Source organism: Harpia harpyja, chromosome 9, assembly GCF_026419915.1.
Source record: "Harpia harpyja isolate bHarHar1 chromosome 9, bHarHar1 primary haplotype, whole genome shotgun sequence".
NCBI lineage: Eukaryota > Metazoa > Chordata > Aves > Accipitriformes > Accipitridae > Harpia > Harpia harpyja.
Genome location: NC_068948.1, coordinates 43,823,024 through 43,843,743, shown reverse-complemented (window position 1 = coordinate 43,843,743; position 20,720 = coordinate 43,823,024). Strand labels below are relative to the sequence as shown.

The 20,720-nt window shown below is 44.5% G+C and overlaps 1 protein-coding gene across 8 annotated transcripts in view; it reads right to left on the bottom strand.

The window, feature by feature from the left end:
* TPCN1 (two pore segment channel 1) overlaps nt 1-20,720 on the bottom strand; it is a 49,815-nt gene that overhangs the window by 15,019 nt on the left and 14,076 nt on the right. For 3 of the 8 annotated variants that reach the window (XM_052795701.1, XM_052795700.1, XM_052795708.1), the window contains 13 exons: nt 12,793-12,917; nt 10,042-10,218; nt 8,562-8,675; nt 8,172-8,302; nt 7,502-7,590; nt 6,863-6,897; nt 6,176-6,234; nt 5,281-5,380; nt 4,136-4,252; nt 3,034-3,158; nt 1,706-1,754; nt 1,449-1,512; nt 376-420 (listed from right to left, as the gene is read on the bottom strand). In XM_052795701.1, the coding sequence (XP_052651661.1) occupies nt 376-420; nt 1,449-1,512; nt 1,706-1,754; nt 3,034-3,158; nt 4,136-4,252; nt 5,281-5,380; nt 6,176-6,234; nt 6,863-6,897; nt 7,502-7,590; nt 8,172-8,302; nt 8,562-8,675; nt 10,042-10,218; nt 12,793-12,917 (1,230 nt within the window). Of the gene's footprint in view, nt 1-375; nt 421-1,448; nt 1,513-1,705; nt 1,755-3,033; nt 3,159-4,135; nt 4,253-5,280; nt 5,381-6,175; nt 6,235-6,862; nt 6,898-7,501; nt 7,591-8,171; nt 8,303-8,561; nt 8,676-10,041; nt 10,219-12,792; nt 12,918-15,285; nt 16,172-16,329; nt 16,714-17,076; nt 17,409-17,744; nt 18,938-20,720 lie in introns of those variants that run through there. The other 5 variants (XM_052795704.1, XM_052795702.1, XM_052795703.1 and 2 more) reach the window with 5 other exon arrangements.

The window sequence follows — 20,720 nt, the reverse complement described above, 5'->3', positions numbered from 1 at the left end:
GACTGGCAAGGCAGTTCCTTACCCAGCATCCTTCAGCTGCAAGATAAAAACCTCAAGGCTTGTGAAAGCTAACCACCAACCTACCTAAATGCAATGAGCTGAATTCTACAGAATCAGACCCACAAGTGCGTTATGAAGTAGTGAACCAACGAGCCTCTCCGGAAGACTCGACACAGTGAGAGCTGAGAGTCCAGGCTGCAGTAGTGGTCAGTACGAGTATGCAGTTGCCCCTCTCTCTGCCAAAACTCCAAAATTTGTACGTGAGCCATGGCTCAGACCAAAGACCAGGCCCCACCACGCTAAGTCCTTGCAAGCATACCAGGCCTATGTGATCAAGGGAGCCTAACAGAGAGACAGCTCATTATTTCTACTTACACATGGTGTATTGGAACACACGGGACTTCACAAGGATGTTGATGCCTGCGTGAAGGAAAGTATGACAAAACAAATGTTCACGTGATCCTCCATACCCCCCGCACAGATTGCTCTATCTTTTTCTTAGAGACATTTTTCATACCAATCCTCAGCACAGAAGCTAAACAGATTAGCAGATTATTAACTTCTTGGGACCAAGTTCAGGTTTCCTCTAGAATTTTAGCAGCAATGAACTCACTATCCTTAACCCCCGAGATGCCTTTTTTTTCTCTACGTACTAGTTCTGCAGTGTGGACAGAGGTAAATGCAGCTGCTGAAGCGCTGCCCGTGTTTGGAACAACACATTTGCTGTCAAGAAGGGTTGAATGCATCAGCAGAGATATGTAGGACTCCTATGACAGCTGTATGTTTGGATCAAGATGGTATTAACTGTTTCCCACTAGCATACAACACTGAAAAATAATTGCAGATAAGTTCTTATTTCAGTCAGGACACTCGGGACATGGGAGATAAATCACGTTTGCAAGACAGATTACACTGATGGGTATTTCAGACCTCTTTCCCCTTCCCGAACAGCTGCACTTGACCTGTACGAGCGCTGCAACCACATCTTGGGACGAGGAAGCCTAGCAGCTTTTGTGAAAACACAAATGCCACTCCACAGTCACTGCTGTGAGTTGCTGCCTGGGCTATGGAGAAACTCCGTAAACTCTACTAGATTCAGCAATCATAAATCCCCACCTAACCTCTGTGCTGAAAAAGGAATACGGCCCTCCATGACCTCAGGGTCTGGTTTGCTACAGAGCTTCCGCCAAGAAGTCTCTTATTTTAAGGAAGCCAGGGTTTGGGTCAGAGCACAGGGAATATTTACATGACAGAGATGTTCCTTGGAGACTCTAAATACAAGGCTCTGGCCTTGGAGGCTCTGAAAACACAGAGAGTTGGTTAGTAGGCCTTCCCTCAGCTGTTTACCAGGGACATAAGAGAAGGTCCCTACAGAGGCCCCTGTCTTTGTAAAGAAATGCTCTTCCCGTTAGTTGAACACATGCTGTCATGAAAACACAGCCTGTTACCTTTAAAAATAAGGAATGCTGTCCGTGGAAGGTCATCAAACCAGTGCTCGCGATTTCGTTTTGCCTGGAACAGCCACGATCAGAAGCAGTCAATGCTACATCCATACAAAAAATGTGCAGTGACAGAGACCCACCTTATCCCCATCATCTGCTTCTTTTAGATTGCCTTTTCTTACCCACCTTCTCTTTAATCTCTGGTCTCCTTTGCTGTCCCTCCCACACACACTTCCCCTCTGCTCCACACAATAAATACTTACCTTCCATTTTAAGCCAACAACTTCATAGAAATTGTAAAAATCCTTTAGACTGCAAAACAGAAAGAAGCATCTGATCAGAGCCTTGGAGTTGGCTAGATCCTTAATTGTCCTTGTCAGGCATCATCAGTAGAGAGTCCCTGGAAGTTATTAACTCCTTATTAGAACTGCAACCACAGTTGATATAACTCAACACTGACCTCTTCCCAGTCTGGCCAAAGGTTACTGACTGACAATAGCCAGAACAAGGTGCAAAGCCTACCTTCTTTCTGTAATGCTACAGCCCTTAGAGGAAACTCTGACTCTCCTGAACTCCAGAATTTTACCACTGAGAGGAAAGACCTGAGGCTTAGATAACAAACTCCAAGGGATAGAGATTGTACTGCTCTTCATGAAGAAGTCTTGGACTGTCTTAATTACTTGTACAGTCCTTTTCTAATGACTTTGCACATTTTCTTTTCAAGGTAACAATGAAATTTGAAAAAGGACATGAAAGCAAAGAAACTCATAAAACGTAAGTACCTGTCTAGGTGCTCAAGGTCAGGCCTGTAACAGCTTTAGGTATCTGAAAGTGAGGACGCTGAACTTTTCAGACTCTTACTGGTGTCATCAGGTGCCTAAATTTAAAAACTCAGTCTTTCTCCCTATGCCGTTTTCAACACTTCTTTGTGGCACTTGACTTTAAGGAGAAGGATCGGCACCTGTTTCATGGGAGACTCACTCCAAGCCTGTCTGTGGCCAGAACAAAGGAAAAGGAAGAGGAGGTCTCCTGCTGTAATTTCTTCTACTTCCATGCTGGCTGGAGTTAGCTGCACCCACCCACCAGAATGGTAATTCTCTGCCTCATAACACAGAGGATGACAGTCCTGAAAGCACCAGCAGAACCAGATTTTAATTAACAAAACCCTGGGGGACACAGCCAGCTGCTGGAAAAAAAAAAAAACAAAACAAAAAAACTTGTTAAGCTGTGAGGCTGCACTGTGTGAAGAAATGCTCCTTGCAGGCTCTAATGCTGTTCCTTAATTTCTCGCTCCTCTGTTCTGGCAGGGGAGGTGGAAAATAGAGGCTGCCTGGTGGCTGCCAGCAGATCGCTGTATCCACAAGAGGGCATGCAGGAACTCCATCACCTCCGAAGAAAAACCTCAACTCTCAGGGTACCCACACCTCCAAGCTCCCTGCTTCCCAGACAAATCCTTTCAATCACATAACTCTATTCCCACATCCCAGACAAGTTTCCTTCCATAAACCCAGCCATCCTCTCTGAAGTACAGCCTAGCTTCAGAGAGTGAAGCAACCTCCCTGCTCTGGGTGCAGCAGTAAGACCATCCTACCTGACTAAAGAAGTATTGCTTTGATTCAGTGCTTTGAAAGTGAGATATCGCTCTCTGGCACACATCCGAGGCTTGTAAAACCGCAACAGCCCTTCAAAGTGCTTGAAGGAAATTCCAGACGGCCTCTAGAAACAAGGGAATGTTGTCACAAGCAGCAACATCAGGCAGAAGCACATAGAAGCTAGCGTATTTAATTCTCACTCTGGATTTGTTTTAAGCAGGATTTCTACATTATCGTAAGATGCCATTATAACTAAGCCCCAAAAGTACTCTAAGCTATTACTTTAACGTACTGAGCTTATCCCAGAGCACAGAGATCAGAAAGCTCTCCTGGCAGTCGGTCCCTCCAGCAAATGCAGAGCTGTTCCCTGTTGCCCTATCATGTGAAAATTGTCCAACCAGACACCCCAAGCAACAGAGTTCAAGCACTCTTCTTGCAAAAATTAGTAGAGAGCCTAACAGATCCCATTACTGCCACTTTATTAAGACTATCAGCTATTCCTCAGGAACTGTTCATACAATGAAAGTGCCCTAAACATGAACTAATCAACTAGAAGTGGGTTAGTTATTTTGGGGCCTTACATCTCTTCCTGCTCCACAAGTTAAGCAAGAAATCAACCCTCTCCCCCAGTGCTCTGTCCCTGTAAAGAGTTGTTTGTAGGTGAATTACTTCTGTTTCTGTACCATTTACTCATGCAGTATCTAGCAACTGTACTGTACATTCACATGTATAACCCACCCCTCTTCTAAGTACTGGTGCTTGAGAAGCAAGTCCTCACGTGACCCACACTGAATCAGAGAGAAATCAATGATTGCATGCTCTCCAGAACAAACTTCACTCATTTTATCAAGACACTTCCATAACCTCACATGGGTCTGAAATTCAGACTACTTTGTGTTTTCTCCAGAAACAGATATAAACAAGTTACACAATGAAAAAACAGTAGCCCTTGGCAAGTATGGTTACAGTCAACAGACATAAATCAACTTTTCTGGAACATGCTCTTTAAACACTCCAGACCACTTGTGTTCTTAAAACACTGCTGACCTCCCCTCCTGCCGCACCCCAGGCTGTTCTCAGCCTCCCTGCAGGGCCCTGTACCTGTTTGGTGATCAGCAAGCGGTAGGCATGCTGTATGGCTGTGCGCTTGTGCAGCAGCAAGGACTTAAACTTCCTTTTCTCGATGTCATTGAAAGTGTCGAACACAACAGCGAGAAGCTGCAGAGAGAAGACAGGAGAGATCCATATACTCTGCGGCTACCTGAGCCAGTGCTTCTCGAACAGTCAGGAACATCCAGAGGCAAGGAGAGGCACTGCCTGCAGGAGGAATTTACTAAGCGCTACAATGACTGAGGCAGAATGTAGTCAGCAAGGGCCCATTGGCCATACGGGATCCCACAAAAGGATCACCAAGCACGCTGCACACACATTGATCCACTTTTTGGAAGAGGTCCAGATGTTTCTGGCCTCCTAACGCTCACTAGTGGTTTTAAGAGCTAAGACTAAACCCCACACATGCCAACAGAAAACAGTATCACAAGGTTTGTTAAAATGCCCTGATCTCTTCCTGGAAAGTGGGTTTTGAGGGCTGCTTTCTGGACTTACCCTTCCATGGGAGCTTTGGCAAACACATGTCAAAACTAACCCTCCATCTAGGACAGCAGCAGCGAAATCCAAGCCCACTATAAGCATCAAATCACTCACCCTGAGCTGCAGAATTCCTCGACTCCTTTGACAACCCCTTTTCCACCGCTCACATCCTCACCTGAGCTGGTCTTGGCCCTGCCTAGATGCTGCGAGAAGCAATGCCAGCACAGCAGCCATGCTCTCACACTGCAGTTATCAGCACTCTTCAAGTCCTGCCATACTTAGTAATTCCATCCCCTTCAAACTGATTTACAAAGTATTTCAGGCAAGCCCAGATAATAAAATGCCATTTTACGATAAATAATTAAGACAGAAAAGGACAATAAATTTCATGCAACTGAGTATGTCACTCCGAGCATGATATTAATGTGAGAGAAGTTGAAAGATATTCGTATCATTCTGTTTCCTGTGATTTAGTTCAACTCCTTGTGGTTAAACTTTAAAAGACTCCTACGTGTAGCAAAGCTGCCATTTCTAGAAGTATTCTGCCAAAGGGTCTCAGATTGTTACAGAGCACTCTTGGGAATGGGGAAACTCTGCTGGGTAATGAGCTCCAAAGTCAGACAGAGAGAAGTCAAGTGTTTCAACAAGAAACTCACCAAGTTCATGATGAAGTACAGCTCAATGGAGAGATACACTATGAAGAAGACACAGGACCAGGGGTTCCGGGCATAAGATGGCATCATCACATCAGGGAAACTGCATCCGAAAAAGACACAAGTTTAGGCACCAAATATCTCACATTACACTTCCCACTACAAAGGCAAGAGGCACAGGACACGGGTGTGTGTGTAAACTCACATCCAAAGATCTGCACATTTCTGCAAAATGCGTGGTTGCTCATGACACAGAAGTTTGTGCCTAGCAACGAGCAGCAAGAACACGGAGGCATGATGAAAAAGATAAATATGAAAAGCACATTCCTTGCACATCCGGAAAACCAAATGGTCAAAGGGGATTTGTAACGTGGCTAAGGGTTGTGCTTTGATACTTAGCAATACAGCCTTGGTGTAAGAGTGTTACAACCTAAGATTTATTCCATCCTGTGCTAATTTCCTAATCCTCAGAGCTCTCCCTGACAGCAGATCAATATTTACCCACTGTTGTTATCCCCCTTTCCTGGCAGATAGGTGAACCGAAGCAGAGGAATAGGAAGCTACTTCACAACAGCAAACTGTCGACTGACAAAGGAGCACAAATAGAAACTTTCCCTTCTTGGACCAAGGCCTAATAAAGCCGTTTCCCCCCTTATTGCCCTCACAGCAATGAAGTGGCCTGAGTCACTCAGAGATAACTCTGCATCTGAGGTCACCATGTCCTAAACCAAAATGAAGTACCAGTTCTTCCCACGCAGGCTGACCCAGGAAATCTCTCTCTCATGCAGAGGAAAGGGGTCACATTTGGAGACAGAGCATTTCTGCAAATAAACTCTTGGCTCTGCTAGGCTTCTCTGGGGACAAGGGGAAAGACTGAGCTAGAAAAGCATGAACTTACTTTGAAGTGGTCAAAAGCACAAAGAGATTCACGAGGCTGTTCTCTAAGGTATTGAAGTACTGAAAGAAAAAACTCCCATGACAAAACGCAAGCAGAATTTCATAGTGACATTTCATTCAAAAAACAAAACAACCAGCCCACCCACCCACTTGAATACAGGCACTTCTACAAGTCCCTGATGCCTCCCCTAGGGAAAGGGCACGTCAGCATTAATCCTTTTTAAAGGTCCCTTAGAGATGGCATGTGAAGAGTTAAAACAATCAAAAGCTCACCTACACATTTTTCTAGTAGTAACTCCTAGCAAGCTACAGCCTCGGCAGCAGCAGGAACTAGTGGCTGCTAGACTCCGACAGCCACAGTCTGAGGTGGCCGAGCTTTCACCCAGATGCCTTCCTCCCCTGGGGACAGTGGCAGGTGGCTCGTTTGACGGAATTAAGACACCAAGAACAAGGAACAACTATGGGAATGTTCCCTTTGGGACATCCTGTCTTTGAGGAAGTTCTCTGACTGTCTTCCTTCCCAGCAGGGGGTAAACCAGGGTAACACTGCCAAGCAGCCTCTGACCAGCTAGCATCTGGCCTCCCAGGCCACCACACAGGAATAAGCTACATCTACACAATAACGTTTGATTCTTAAGCTGGTCCAAATGGGACTCAAGCTTCAGTTCAAAAAATCAGCGATACTCACCGGATCTGAGTGGTTGGGAGAAAACAAGTAAAAACCTGGAGAAGCAGCAGAGAAGGCAGAGGAGGAGAGAAGAAAGGGGGAAAGTACAAACAAAAATAAAGTCTGTTTAATGTCAAGCAGCAGAGTGGTGAGTCTGCTCCCGAAAAGAAGGTCACACTAAGAGTAATCCCTCTCTGACACCATGAAAAGTATCTGGAAGGGCTTCTCCATACAGATTTGCCAAAATGCATCATCGGTATTTCACCGAATCTTTCAGAAAACAAGCTTTCTGGGGATGGTTTGAGTCTAGGACTGTAGCAGGTACACTACAGACACATGCATTCGTGGGAACATAGATTAAACTTACAAGATTGAGGAATAGTTGATGGAAACAGAACTTGGAAACCACAAACATGCACACCACAGACTATCCTCTGGAAGAGGTCAAAAGGACCTTTGTCTCAAAATCAAATACCCAGCTTCTAGATTTTTTCGATCTTTAATTCTGCCTTCCAGATGACGGCAGATGAAATGGGATAAATGGAAGATCCTGGCAGGACTCTGAATCTGATCAGCTTTATATTCATCCAGGCTGTTTGTGTTGCTTTTGGACAGTAACTGGTTAAGAGCATCACTTCACTTTCCATAAATACAACTCACCCAGGATGGCAAAAATCACCATGAAGAAAAGCAGGAGGAGAAGAATGTCAATAAATGGTGGGAGGGACTGGAAGATCTGTCGCAGATTTCTGAAAAATAAGAAAACATTAATAAACAAAAACTTGCATGTTTTCTCCTCTGGGTTGGCAGGGAAAAAAACCCAACAACACACCATACTTGAGGACTTTCTTCCCACTCCCTCCAAGGATTAAAAGTAGAAAGCTAGGTAAATTAAGATTGTTTCCAAGCTACCTATCTGTCCTTTGCAGTCAGCTCTCAGGTACTGCAAACAATACTGTCACCCTGTCAACTCGCCTTCTCCAGACTAAAGACTAGCTCTGTGATTCATTGTGCAGTTTACAGGCAAACCTAGGAGCCAGAAACAACACAGCCACGTTCACGTGTTGTGCTCTCTGAGGTAGTTTATACATCTGAGGACAGTACACATAACCACCGTGTACCGTGATCACACCCAAAGCTACTACCTATGAAATTTCCCTACATAGGAAAGACACTAGGTACACTTCAGTCGCAATTACAAAAGATCTCCGAGATGTGAAATGCCCATGAAAGACACTTATTTTCCTGAGATGCCTGCAGGATCAGAGTGCTTTTCCTCCACCCTAGTCGCAAGCATGACAGCAGAAAACCCAGCCAGCTGACCACTCACCTTCTGACGGCACCACAGTAACGGCAGTCCACCAAGAAGATACAGCGCAGAGCTCTCGTTATCCGCACGTGCGAGGTTTGGCGTACCAACACCACGATGGCCTCTATGAACTGTACAAACAGCACGCAAGTCTGCAAAACAGGGGTTTAATGAGAGGCACAGCTGCAGTCTCATTTTGGAAAAGGCAAAGCTCTCACTGACCACCCATTTATTTGGACACTTTAAGGATGGGAGGTGTCCCAGACAGCTTGGAGATCTCACATGAATCATTTGGCAGCTGGGACACACGGCTAAGTCATCTCTGCTACAGTACAGGCCAATATTTAATCTGGTTCTTTGGTTCCTGAAGATGCTGAAGGAGAAACATTGACAATCATACAGACAACTTACCTTTACCATAGTCCTTTTGTGCCTGATAAAGGTTTGGAAGCCCAGCCACCTCATCTTCATTGAGAGTTCAAAGACTACCACAATTAACGCAAACAGCTCCAGGGTTGCATGGACCTGTTACAATACAGCAAAGCTTAAACCAGTGCTTCTGATTACATACAGCAGCACATCAGAGGCCACACTTCTGCCCTTCCTTTTTCAAGAAGCATGTGGGTTTGAAAACGGTCTGAGCACAGCTCTGTGACATGCAGGAAAGCCCAAGGCCACTCTTAAATCTAGCACAGCACTGTTTTTCAAAGTTTCTATATGTATTGCTTTGTGCTTTTATTAAAGCCTGTACAGTTTTCCCCTAATCAGTATCAGCCCAGAATTTCCTGAAATCCACATCCCTTTTGGACTTGAATAACACATCAAAAAAAAGTATCGATACATTTGAAACAAAAGGGCAAGACACCAGCAATCAGGAATTTGAGCAGAAACACTTTTAAAAGATTGAGACTGTAATTTTCTTAGTGAAAGGCAGGAAGGAGAGCTGTGGGGCAGAGAGAATTTACATAGAGAAGGCTTTTCTCTTGAACCAGACATTCTGGATAACCACAGACAGGGTCCTGATCAAGCTCTGGAACAGAACACTGCTTTTGGCAGTGCTGAAGGACCCCTTCCCTGTCAGAAGATGCAAAATGCACCACGAAGACGACACCAGTATTTTCTTACAACCTCAGCTTTAGTCACAGCTCAAAACTCAAACTGAGTTATGCAGCCCTGACTCATTTTGAGGAACGCTTTGACCCGAGGGTTGTCAAGGCTGTTCTACACCTCTGGCATGGTCCTAGGGTGCCATTAACAGCTCCAGAAGCAGATGTAGATTCTCCCACCAGCAACAGCAGCTCCTAGCACTGTGCCTGACAGCGGTACCTCATGAAGCGGTTGTGGACCAACAACGCTACACATCAGTTTGTGTATCCCTTCTCTCAACCTAAATTTTGCGAAGGTTAGACGTAAAACTTCAAGTCACTCACACACACTAAAAAGAGCCCTCACAACACTGGGAGGAGAGGACGGGAGAAGGTTTAGCAGCCTGTCCCAGGCGGAGATCTGTTTGTGTTCTAGGAACCAGTGGTGGTGCTGGGTTAACGGCACCAACCCTGACAATGACTTTAAAACCACCCCATCAAAGCACACAGATTCTTGAGTTACCTCAAGGAAAAGCAAAAACCACACACTTCTCTAACAGTTACAAAATTTAAGAACTGCACAAATTGGTAACATGAAATGTGTCACTTTCATTGTGGTCTATGCACATCAGACGGAGAAAGGATGTTTTGCTAGTTGACATATCTGCTGTCAACCAATTTACAGAACAAGGCCAGGTGTTTTTTCCTACTACTACCACCTTCTTCCTCCATGCTTAGCCTTCTTTTTCCTCTTACCCACCACTGCAAAGCAGGCGGACTTCTTCATTTTGCCCCAAAGTACTTACAAAGATGCCAAGACGGAGCATAGGAACAGCTGGTGCCTCGCAGAGAGACAGCAACAGGAGAAGCAGTGCTGTGCTCAGCTCCATTAGGTAGAAAAGGTGATTGTGTGCAAAGAGGTAGGCAGCAAGTGCTTTGGCATTTTTGGGGTGAGTGAAGAACTTATCATTATTTTCTCCTTCCTAAGGCAGTAGGAATAAAGAAGAGAATAGCATTAGTGACTCTTGGTACTATAACAGAGCTTTCCACATGAAGAATGCAGACTTTTATAAGGATTAGATACAATTCCCAACAGACTATTCCCACTTTACAGCCTGACATTGATCTGTTTATTGAGGAATGAACTCCACACACATGGGACATCTCCTTCTGTTCATAAGCATATTTCAGTAATGAAACTCATTAATATCCACAAACTCCTGCTTCAGAAACCCTTGAGCCTTTTCAAAATAAGGAAGAGTGCTGAAAGAGTTTATAAAGGTAGGCAAAGAAACTTTAGTCAACATCCCAACATAAACACAGCACTTCATTTACTTGCAACCACTTCCACATGTTTACAGACTCATTTGATTAAACTTCTCCAGGACAGAACACGAAAACACACAGATAAGCTCCAGGGCACCTGGCTGACAGTTGCTCCTCCTTATCTTGGCCTTGCAAAATATCTGGGAGAAAACACTGGAGCACACACAGTGTTTTCTCCTTCAGGAATGTGAGAAGACAGACTCCATGAAAAATTAACAAGTCTCTATGCTGATTTGTCATTCCCTTTTAACTAGAAAGCTTAATTAACATTAAAAGGTCAGATACTCCATCTTAACAGTTTGCCTACAACTGATTTTTAAACAGCTACATCATTACTATTTTTACCTCTAGGACAAAACTTAATTTGGGGAGAATTTAGAGGTTTTTCATGCAGAACCACCCAACAGCAGAACCACCCAACAGCTTCTCTTTCTTGAGTCAATAGTTTAAGCAAGGGAGCCTTTGTCACTCACAGGAAACTTGCTGCCTCTTGGAAGCAGTCATAAGAGACCATTTTTTCCCAGCTGGGACATACAGATGCACAATAAGTTTGGTTTTTTTTTTTTTAAATTAACATATTTCCAGGTAAGCAATTACTCTAAGGACAGTAAGTTATTACTATCAAAGCGGAATAACTGTGATTGCAAATGGATAACAAGGTCAGGAAACAGGATCTCCTTTAAGAAGTGAAGCATTCTCGAGACTAATTCAGAAGAGGGTTTCAAATGTTTCTCATTTACTGGTCTCACAAGCAGGCTCACATTCTGTTTAAGAACAAACAAACACTGCCCGGTCAGTGAGCCAGATTGCGAGCAGGACAAAACCCAGCAGCAAGCTCCATAAAACGCAAGCCCCCCCACTCAAAGAGAATGCTAGCTTAGATCAGCAGGGCATTCTTATTCATGCCTGACAAAACACACTTGCAGAATGAAAAATAATCTAAATTCTGCCTCTTGGTAGGCAAGCAATTCAAAACATTGCTGGACAGCAAAGTCCTCTTACTCAGATAAGACACTCTTGCCTGCAGCTACTGGTTCAAATAAACAATCTGCATGCTCTTTAAGTTATGTCTACTTCAAGGACACTGTCATCATGACCATTGTTCAAAGCAGCAGCAAGAATAATCTGCATCTGAAGGGCCAAGCCTGCTGTGTACATTACCATCAGACACTGCAGCAACTCAATGACCCTTTGCAGAGCATCTCCAATAATCATGAGTTTAAACAAAAGCCCGGGAGGGGCTGGAGCTACCATTATATTGTCAGTGCTGCTCTAGTACATGACAAAGCTGAAGTATTACCAAGGTTCAAGCCTACTCAGTTTTAAAATGTCAGAGAAGCAATACTTCTCAGTCCTGTGGGGTAGGAGCAGGGAGGAACAAATGGTTTCAATCACCTTGCAGTGGCTTAGGCAAAAAACCTAACTGGGTCCAAAGCATCTCAAGCTGCAATGCAGAGCCTTTGAAAGGGAACAAAGAGAAGGAGGAAGGAAGGACAGTAAGGGAACCAGCAACAATTTCAGACTGGACAGCTCTGAGAGAAGCTCAGTTTTGGTAGCTAATTCATCACACCAGACCCTACAGCAATCTTAAAAATATTATACTATTGTTGGAATAATGATGGTGTTTCCTGTGACTGAAGCATGGGTGGGGTTTGTTTTTTTGTTTGTTGTTTTTTCTTTTAAAATATGATAAATTTCAATCCTGGGCTGATCCTAATCTCAGTATGCTTTCCTCCTGTAGAAATCAAGACCTCTACCTTCTCTTGTGTCTTACATGACCTGAAGGGCTTGACTGATGCTAAACGAACATCCCAGGACCACCCACCAAATCTGTGGCCAAGGCAGGATTAGGACCTGCACTTCCAAAACACAAGATGTCTCCAGGAGAGCACTGACCATTCACCCCGGAGTGACTGAAGAGATGAAATGACAAGTTACGGAAATCTCCACGGCAAGGTGGCAGAACTGAACACGTGCTGAATCCCTCAACTGCTACAGTCCTTGACACTGGGAGAGATGGGAGAGGATGGGTAGCTTGTTCAGTTGCTCCCAAATGACTTGCCAGAGCCCATCTGAAGGTGCTTCAGCATCACCCTGCTCTTTAAGCAGATTCCTTTGCAAAGCACTGAATTTTTAACATCAAAACAGAAGCTCTTTGTTTCTTATAATCAAGAACTACCGTAGTTTCAGAAGTCCATTTTTCACACAATACACCAAACAGCAGGGCTCACCTGGAGGTAGATTGCTGCCTCTTGGTAGTTCATTTCCCAGTTGTGTCGGGCAGAGCTTTGCTGCGCGCAGCAGTCTCCCGCAGCAGGGCTGGATGCATCATTAATAGCGTCATAGCTACCTCCATCTGCATCAGTACAATAAGAGAAAAATTGATTTACAATTAGGCGAGCTGAGACTGATCAGGAGGCATGCAAACTAGCCAGGCACTGGGACCAGAGACGAGTATCAGGAGGTGGCAGAGTACCCAGGAAACTGGCAGCTTGTACACAGACAAATTGACTCTTCCCATGTAGGAGCTTTTAAGAGACACACTCAAACTCAGCACTTCAACACAGGAATGCTCCCAGAAGATCATCAAAGGAGACAGCATCCTATTTAATACTATAAGCAGGTCTCCTGGCTCAGGAAATCTGTGCTGTCATGTTCGTAGCACACTATCGGCAGTCATAAACTATAAACAGGCAGCTAACAGCTAGAAGTCTCCAAGGATGTCCAACCCACAAAATAAAAGTGGGCTTGCTAAAGGAACACTGCCTTTTCATGTTTAATGGTAGGAGAGACCACAGAAGAATGGAGTACAGGACTACCACTGGCAAGGGAAACCAGTCTCAGCATAGAAGCTGCATAGTACACTAATAGCAGCAGTTGGTATTTTTAGTAGAAAGCCTCATTTTTCAGAGCTCTCCAGAGTCATTAAACAATGCATCTTTGCAACACTCTCTTTGATGCAGATAAGTACCAATACCCCTCTGATGAAAACAAACAGCAAGATTAATTTTCTGTTCATATCCCATAGACTGTTACTGAAACTTCTAAGAGCGTGTCTTTCTCACCAGTAAAGCACTATAAAACAATGCTTTACTGAACATTTGTACCAGATTTCATAACTAAAGATTTCATTTTAAAAAATACAATTCAATTGCAAAAAGCAACTCCCAAGCATAGCAACACATACTAGTGCCCTTCCCATGGGAGAGCTACGCAGGGCACATACATAAACTCCATAATACTTGCCATTTTTTGCATTCAGCAGCCTCAGTGCTACTAAGACACATGAAAAACATGCATGAAGACAAGTATTGTTCAAAAAGGGAATGTCACTTGGTTTCTTCTTCTGGGACTGGAATTTTTATTTTGCACCTTTGACAAAGAATACTGAGCAGAGATCCCACAGAAGTGAGACCTGCTTAGGGCCACACATGAAACCTGTGGCAGAGCTGGCCACGCACTCAGTTCTGCAGAGTTTCAATCATTACCCAAACCACATGGTTGTTCTTGCTCTCAGTGGAGACTTCCCTCCTCCAGTGCCTCATGTTCCCAAAGAGGGTACATGTAAAATTGATCTTGCCAGTGCAAAAGTGCTGATTTCCCTCTTTTTATGAGCACTGAAGCTGTGATGCGGTAGCTTGTTCTCTCTGACTTACAAGAAGTTATTTGAGAGAGGGAAAAAATTACAATGAGGTTTTTTCCTCTCTCGTGACACCATGCTGAAGATTTGCTGCATCTCTTTGCTATGACAAAATAATCCGTATTGAATTACTGATTCGGTCTTTCTGGAACACCCTCCGGAGTGGAGAAAGAGTCCATGCCAAAAACTCTGCACCCACCAAGGGAAACGGCACCACATGCTGCTGGCAGAAAGGCAGGCAGTGGGAAGAAATCAGAAACCCCTTCCCAATGCAGAGCCACAGCTGCCTTTTCCACCCTCAAATCAAATTAAGATAACATTTATCTGGGATTTGTGAAGACTTTCCAGATTGCATACTCAGATTGCTGACAATCCTGCAGCATTTAAGCCTATTTCTCTTCGTTGCTTCCCCCGTACCCTTAAAATACCACTCAAAATCTGGACGAATGTTTGAATGAGGCTGATTCCTCCCCCACACCGCTTTTACACCTTGAATGAGCATGGTTCTTGAAAAAAATGGAATAACAGAGATTTTATTTATCTACAGAACTGGATGGCAATCTTTTAGGTTTGTTTGCCTTTTAACTAAAAGATTACAGCAATATGCAAAAATCAGAAGCTTTATATTGTGAGCTCTAAGAAGTTCTTAAATGTTATTTACGAAGCTTTTCCTGTATGTGTGTTTCAAAGAGAGACTCCCTCAAACTGCAGCCTGATAGCAAAAACCTTTTTGCATTTAATGCTTAACAGAGTTGCAGAAGGAGCACATCTTCATCAGAACCTGGACTCACTGCTGAAGTTCTTTACTACGCAGAAAACAAGTATTTTCCAATCCTCATTCCCATCCTAAGAGGTCGTTTGCTGCCAGAGGAAACACACTGCAGCCCCATCCTGCCTGCCTTCCCCTCCGCGAGGCACTAAACTGGGTCACAGTAGAGGCAGAGCACAAAGTGGCCTTCAGCCCCCAGCCTCAAAGACCTCAAGCATTACCACAGACAGGCGCAGAGCTGTCAAACACCCCCAGACTTTGCTGAGGCGCACAAGTGACTGGTACATCGGAGCAGAGAGTGCAACCTCTTCTTACCACGCATAACCTGCCGTCTGAAGATGCCCAGAGCCATGTGTGCCATCCACGATGTCACACGGACAGCTCTACAGCACGTCACCCACAGCTCCTTCGTTATCTGGTGGCTGGGGTGAGGCTGCAGGATGCCTGGCTCAAACCATCAACAACTGTGAAGGCACTAACAGGAGTCGGAGTTTCAGGCCTTTCCAGAACTCACCGTCAAAACACAGCAAGCGTTCAGAGAAAATCTGCGTGTGATTCATCTCACACAGTTCAGGGGATATTGAAAAAGCACAGAATCAATACTTTGGCTGCACTAGCTCTTCTGGGGAAGAGGGACATATTAAGCAGGTTGCTTACAATATTACGGTGTTATTGGAACATTACAGTATATATGAAATTTAAGTACATCAAAACTTACTGTGGTCAAATCAGCAAAGGTTTGTAGCATTAAACAAAACACCAATACAATGTACCCTACCAAAACATGCTAAAACTATCTTTAATGCTGAAGTAGTTCTTTCACAAAGACCAACCTCTCTTTGAAAAGGATCAACACTAGGAAAAGATACACCACAGTAAAAAAACAGGACCCCTCTCTGTGTTTCACACAGAGGACTTGCAGCTGAAACAGAGGAGATGTCCCAGTGAGATCAAGGTTGCGAATACAAAATAGCACTCAAAGATGCAAATGAGAAACAAAAAATAACTCTAGAAACCAAGATGTTTTCCTCCTGTCTAAACCAGACATCATCTTTCTAGGCACAGACAACAGAAAATGTACTGGTGAAGTGTTGCGGTGGGGAGCTGCATTTTGTGGATCAGCTCCTTCCCCATCAGGTACCAGAAGGTTGATCTAGCATCCCTGAGGCAACAGCATCATCTGGGTAATAAATAATAATAAAAATAATAATAAATTTGAAAAGCAACCCTCTGACTGTTTGTTTGGCAGCCCTCCAGCTAGCTAATTTCCTCAGCTGCTCCCATGATAACAATGACACAGACTAATGCAACCTCCACTCCGCTCAGCTCGTGCTGCCGAACATCCCCGACGGCATTTACCATTAGTATTGAGCTCAATGAGATAGGAGGATCTCTCCACAGGACTCCCGTAATCCTCGAAGTAGATGGCAGGAGGCTCTCTCCACTGCATGACAGCCGCCGTGTCGGGAAGCGGGCACGCTTGTGTTCGGAGTCAGGGAGAGGGAGACAAGTCAGATCTGAAGTTCCTCCCTCCCTCTCCTCCGAAAGCCGACCCTCAATTTTGCAGCTTCCTCAAGGGAAAGCTACGCACAAAAGATTTTCCTCTGCTCTCTGCAGAACTAAACGTTTTCTCCCCTCCCCTCTGAGGAAGGTGGCTCAGACTTCAGTTAAATCGTTTCCCTATCACTGTCCTAGTGGTAGAATGTTTCTAAGTGCAAGTTGTTGGAAGGCTTAGCTGTGGGACAAAGAGCTTTTAAGCATGAATGTGGTGGTAAAGCAAGACTTCATGTGCCATGCTCTCTTATTTTGGCATATAGCAGAATTTGCTCCCCAGTGAACATGAACAACTAATGGGAAAGGAGTCAAAGTGCTGACTAGTCACAGCAAGGAGTCTTCCCCCGCCCCCAGCAAAAAAAGAAAACAGATATTTGTGAAGTTCACAGTACAAGGGGCATGAAAAAGTAAGACGAACTGAGCTGTTCACAGATGGCAAAGCTTCCTTCCACACTTGTGTAACTTATCCCAGACGTTCACTGAAAAGGGAGAGAGGGAGGGGAAAAAAAGAAAAGTGAAAAAAAGAAAAAGCAAAACCAGCTGGCTGCTTACACAAGGCATCCGGAACGATACTGCCGGGACTCCAACATTTCCATTCAGTGCAGCAGAGCATGCTCCTGTGTAAATAGTTTCCATATGTCATCATTACAATAAAAAACAAAAAAACAAAAAACAAAGAAAGAGAAAGAGCATAAACTTTCCAGAGCCCAAACCTCTCCCTTTGCAAAACAAATGCCCTGCTTCGGGGAAGGAAAAACTCTCCATTGGCTGAGAACACAAAAAAACTCCTCTCATTCAGAGTTGCTCATGTGGCCACGGGGGATCTCGAGGGCAGAGCCAAGAGGGGAATAAGGGACAGAAAACGTTCACGGGAACAAGGGATAAATTACCCTTCCCAGCCAGGCTATTACATGTCAAATTCGGACTTTCATTGTTTGATCTTTAGTGTCTGCATTTGTTTTAATAAGTAATAATAATAATTTTAAAAATCCAACAAACCAGTAACCTCCTACAAATTCAAAGAGTTATAAACAAACTCTACAGGGTAGCTCTTACATTTGCCTCAGAGCTCCCCCAGTCTGGCTCTCATTAGCCTGTTTGCCAGATGTTCTGCTTTCTAGCTAGCACACACTTTTTATGGTGTTACACTGAAACAGACTGAGATGCCTCTAATTAGCTCCTCCACTGACTCCAAAGCCATGTGCCTTTACCAGACTTACCAGGGCTTTCTCCTAAAAGGTTGAGGAAGGTCTTGATGGAGCTGCTAGTTGCCATCCTGTCCAGATAATGCTATTTTAGCGAGCATACCTCTGATGACAGAACTCTGCAAACTGTGTGGAAGGCAGGGCAAGTGACATAATTCAGCAAAAAGATTCTTATAGATAAATCCATCATTCATACTGCTACATATCACGCGTGTAGTCAATGTAAGACAGCAATATGTAAGTTACTCATCTAATGAGTTGCGTGTGCAAGTAAAATTTCTCTTGATAGCTGAAAAAAGAAATGCCAAGGACACGTGACTTCAGAGACAAGATGCATCTTCATTCACATTGCCTTACAAGGTTCCTGCAAGTGGATTCACCAAACAGAGCAGCAAGAGAGAAAAGTAAGCAAGGCGTTACCTCCCGCAGTCGGGAAAGGTCAAGCTGTCCAGGGCACGTGCTCCAGGCAGCTCCAGTAACCGTCTCGGACAACTGGAGATGTGCCAGCTGATAAACACTCCACAGTGCACCAGCCACCAGGCCACAGAAGAGGAGAAGGACAGGGAAAGAGAAGGCCAAATTGTCAGTTAACCATCAGATTCCTTCTTAATTAAATACAATCTGGTACCAGTTTTGTCCTTTCTTTCCTTCTTGCAACCTTGTTTGTAAGAACTGCTGTCTTGCATTCACCGCTACCCTTATAGTCATTATTTCTGCTTTGGAAAGAGGCATGAACCCTGTTAGGGAACACACTTCCAGCTCTGTTTTCTCACAGGAGCAGTGTCTTTTTCCATTCGAGCTAGACACGCTTCCAGGAGTGCAGGCTGTCCAAGGCAAATGTGACTTCCTGGAGTTTACAAGTTTGCTGCAAGGGTCAACGCAGATGCGCAACCTGAACTTACCAGCACGAGGATCTCGCTGGCAGGCTCCAATCCCTTTGCAAGTAGTAAAAAGGGCACAAAGCAGTCTGTGATTCACTCAGTTGCAGTCCCTTATCGCAACGACTGCTGCACCATTTAACTGGAGCCATTTATTTTCAGGCTTTGCTGCATTCTTCACTGCCACACCACTACTGTTTCTTATACCGTCCATCTTGACTGTATTCATATCTAATTACCCAAACTCAGCTAGTCACAGAGCTCAAGCTTTCAGTTTAAAAGAAACATAACCAGGCATCCAGCAACACTCAACATGTGCCCAGGGAAGAAGACAGATCCCAGGGGCATCAGAGCTGCCCATGGGGTTCCTGGACCTCCTGACCTCACATACAAGACCTGTCCCACTGCGGGTCACAGCGCTGGCTAAAGCTGCTGGCTCCCTCAGTGACTCTGCTCCCTGAGGCTGCAGTGAGGATGAACAAGGCTGCAAAAGGAGGATGGCATTTGCTTGTCAAAACCAACCAGAGACACTTCTCTCTCATGGAAAGCCCTAATCAGCTGAACTGCATGGCGTGCCCACTACGAAAGATGCAACTCCATAAAAAAAAAAAAAAAAAAGGAAATTAAGCAGATGGCTACCCTTCCCTAACACAAGCTGAACAGGTACCTTCCATCCCAAAGCCAAGATTTTAGCAGTACTGTATAACACAATCTAGGCAAAGCCCAGAAGCAGCTCTGGCCAGGAAACAGCACGATCCTCAAATGTCAAGTATGTTGGAGTTGTACCAGCACCAACAATGGCATTTTCCCTTCCAAGTGCTTACATGCCATGTAGCTTCACCTCCAGAGGATTTATCTTCTCTCCCTGCTCCAATGAGGTTGATAAGAAACTGCTCCTTTTCTTTTCAAGTGCTGAGGCATGAACATGCGTGCATTTGTCTCTTCAAGGCCAGACTCACCTACCCGGGAGAAAAAAAGCTGGAAGCCGCCTGGAAAGCACAGCTGGTTTGGCACTTGGCCACACATCTCAGAGGTAAGAGAGACAGAGAGTGAAATCAGTGCCTTTAGTGCCTGACTGCCAGTTCAGCGCTGTGCCAACAGGAGCATCGCAGGACTGATCTTTGCAGCCCAAAATATCCTAGCACTTGTCCTGTTTTCAGGGGGTGTTATGGGAAGGAATTTAACAGCCATGAGGAAGTCTAAACAATTTACTATCATTTTGTTGCCTAGGAAAAACAAGGCACCTCCAACAGAGTGCAGTGCCAAGCCCTTCTGTTGCAAGAGAAATAATATACTTCTGAATATTTCAAGTCAGCGTAACTGAGTCATGCTCTTCCTTAGAGACGACGGCACAGCAGAAACATATGCAAAGGCCTCGGGGCTCTTTGTCTTACTATATTCTCACAGCACTCGCTTGCTGTGAAGCTCAAGAAATAAAGTCACTTCAGCTTCCTATTTAACACAGAAAAGTTTTTTTAAAAATATGGATGTTGCCACTTCCTGTTAGTGGTACGAGGTGACTGAAGCCTACCGTCCTCGCCTTTATTCGAGACTCCAGCGAGTTCCTACAGCATCAACACGAGCTCACTTCATGCTGTCATCCACCACACTACAGGGAGCTGAATCCACATGAAAGATGAGCAGATGTCCCTCAGCATGGTAAGCCACTTTTTATATATTATTGCCTCATCAATTGTGCTGCCTATCTGCTTATATTGAAGACTACTTAAGCCCTGCATTGTTTAATTAGAGGACCACTGTATCCTTGCTAACATCTGCACTGCACACATGTAAAAACCCTGATGCACAAGCTAAACACAATGACAGAAGAGCTAAAGCATGGTAGGAAATTGTTTTGTCTCTGCAGAAGCCATGCCTCCAGCTAGCTCTTGCTCGGAGTGGGTCAGAGCCTGTATTTAGTTAACCGTTCGCTCTGCGGCTCACTAACTGTTCAAAATGAGGGATGAGCTATGACGATTCACTCGGACATTTACTTCCTGCACCACCCTGCTGGGGACAAAGAGAGACATTTGTAAGGAAGAAGAAAAAAAAAAACCAGTAAAAGGCTTCTAAGAAAATAAAGATGAGGATAATTTTACCTACTACACCAGCC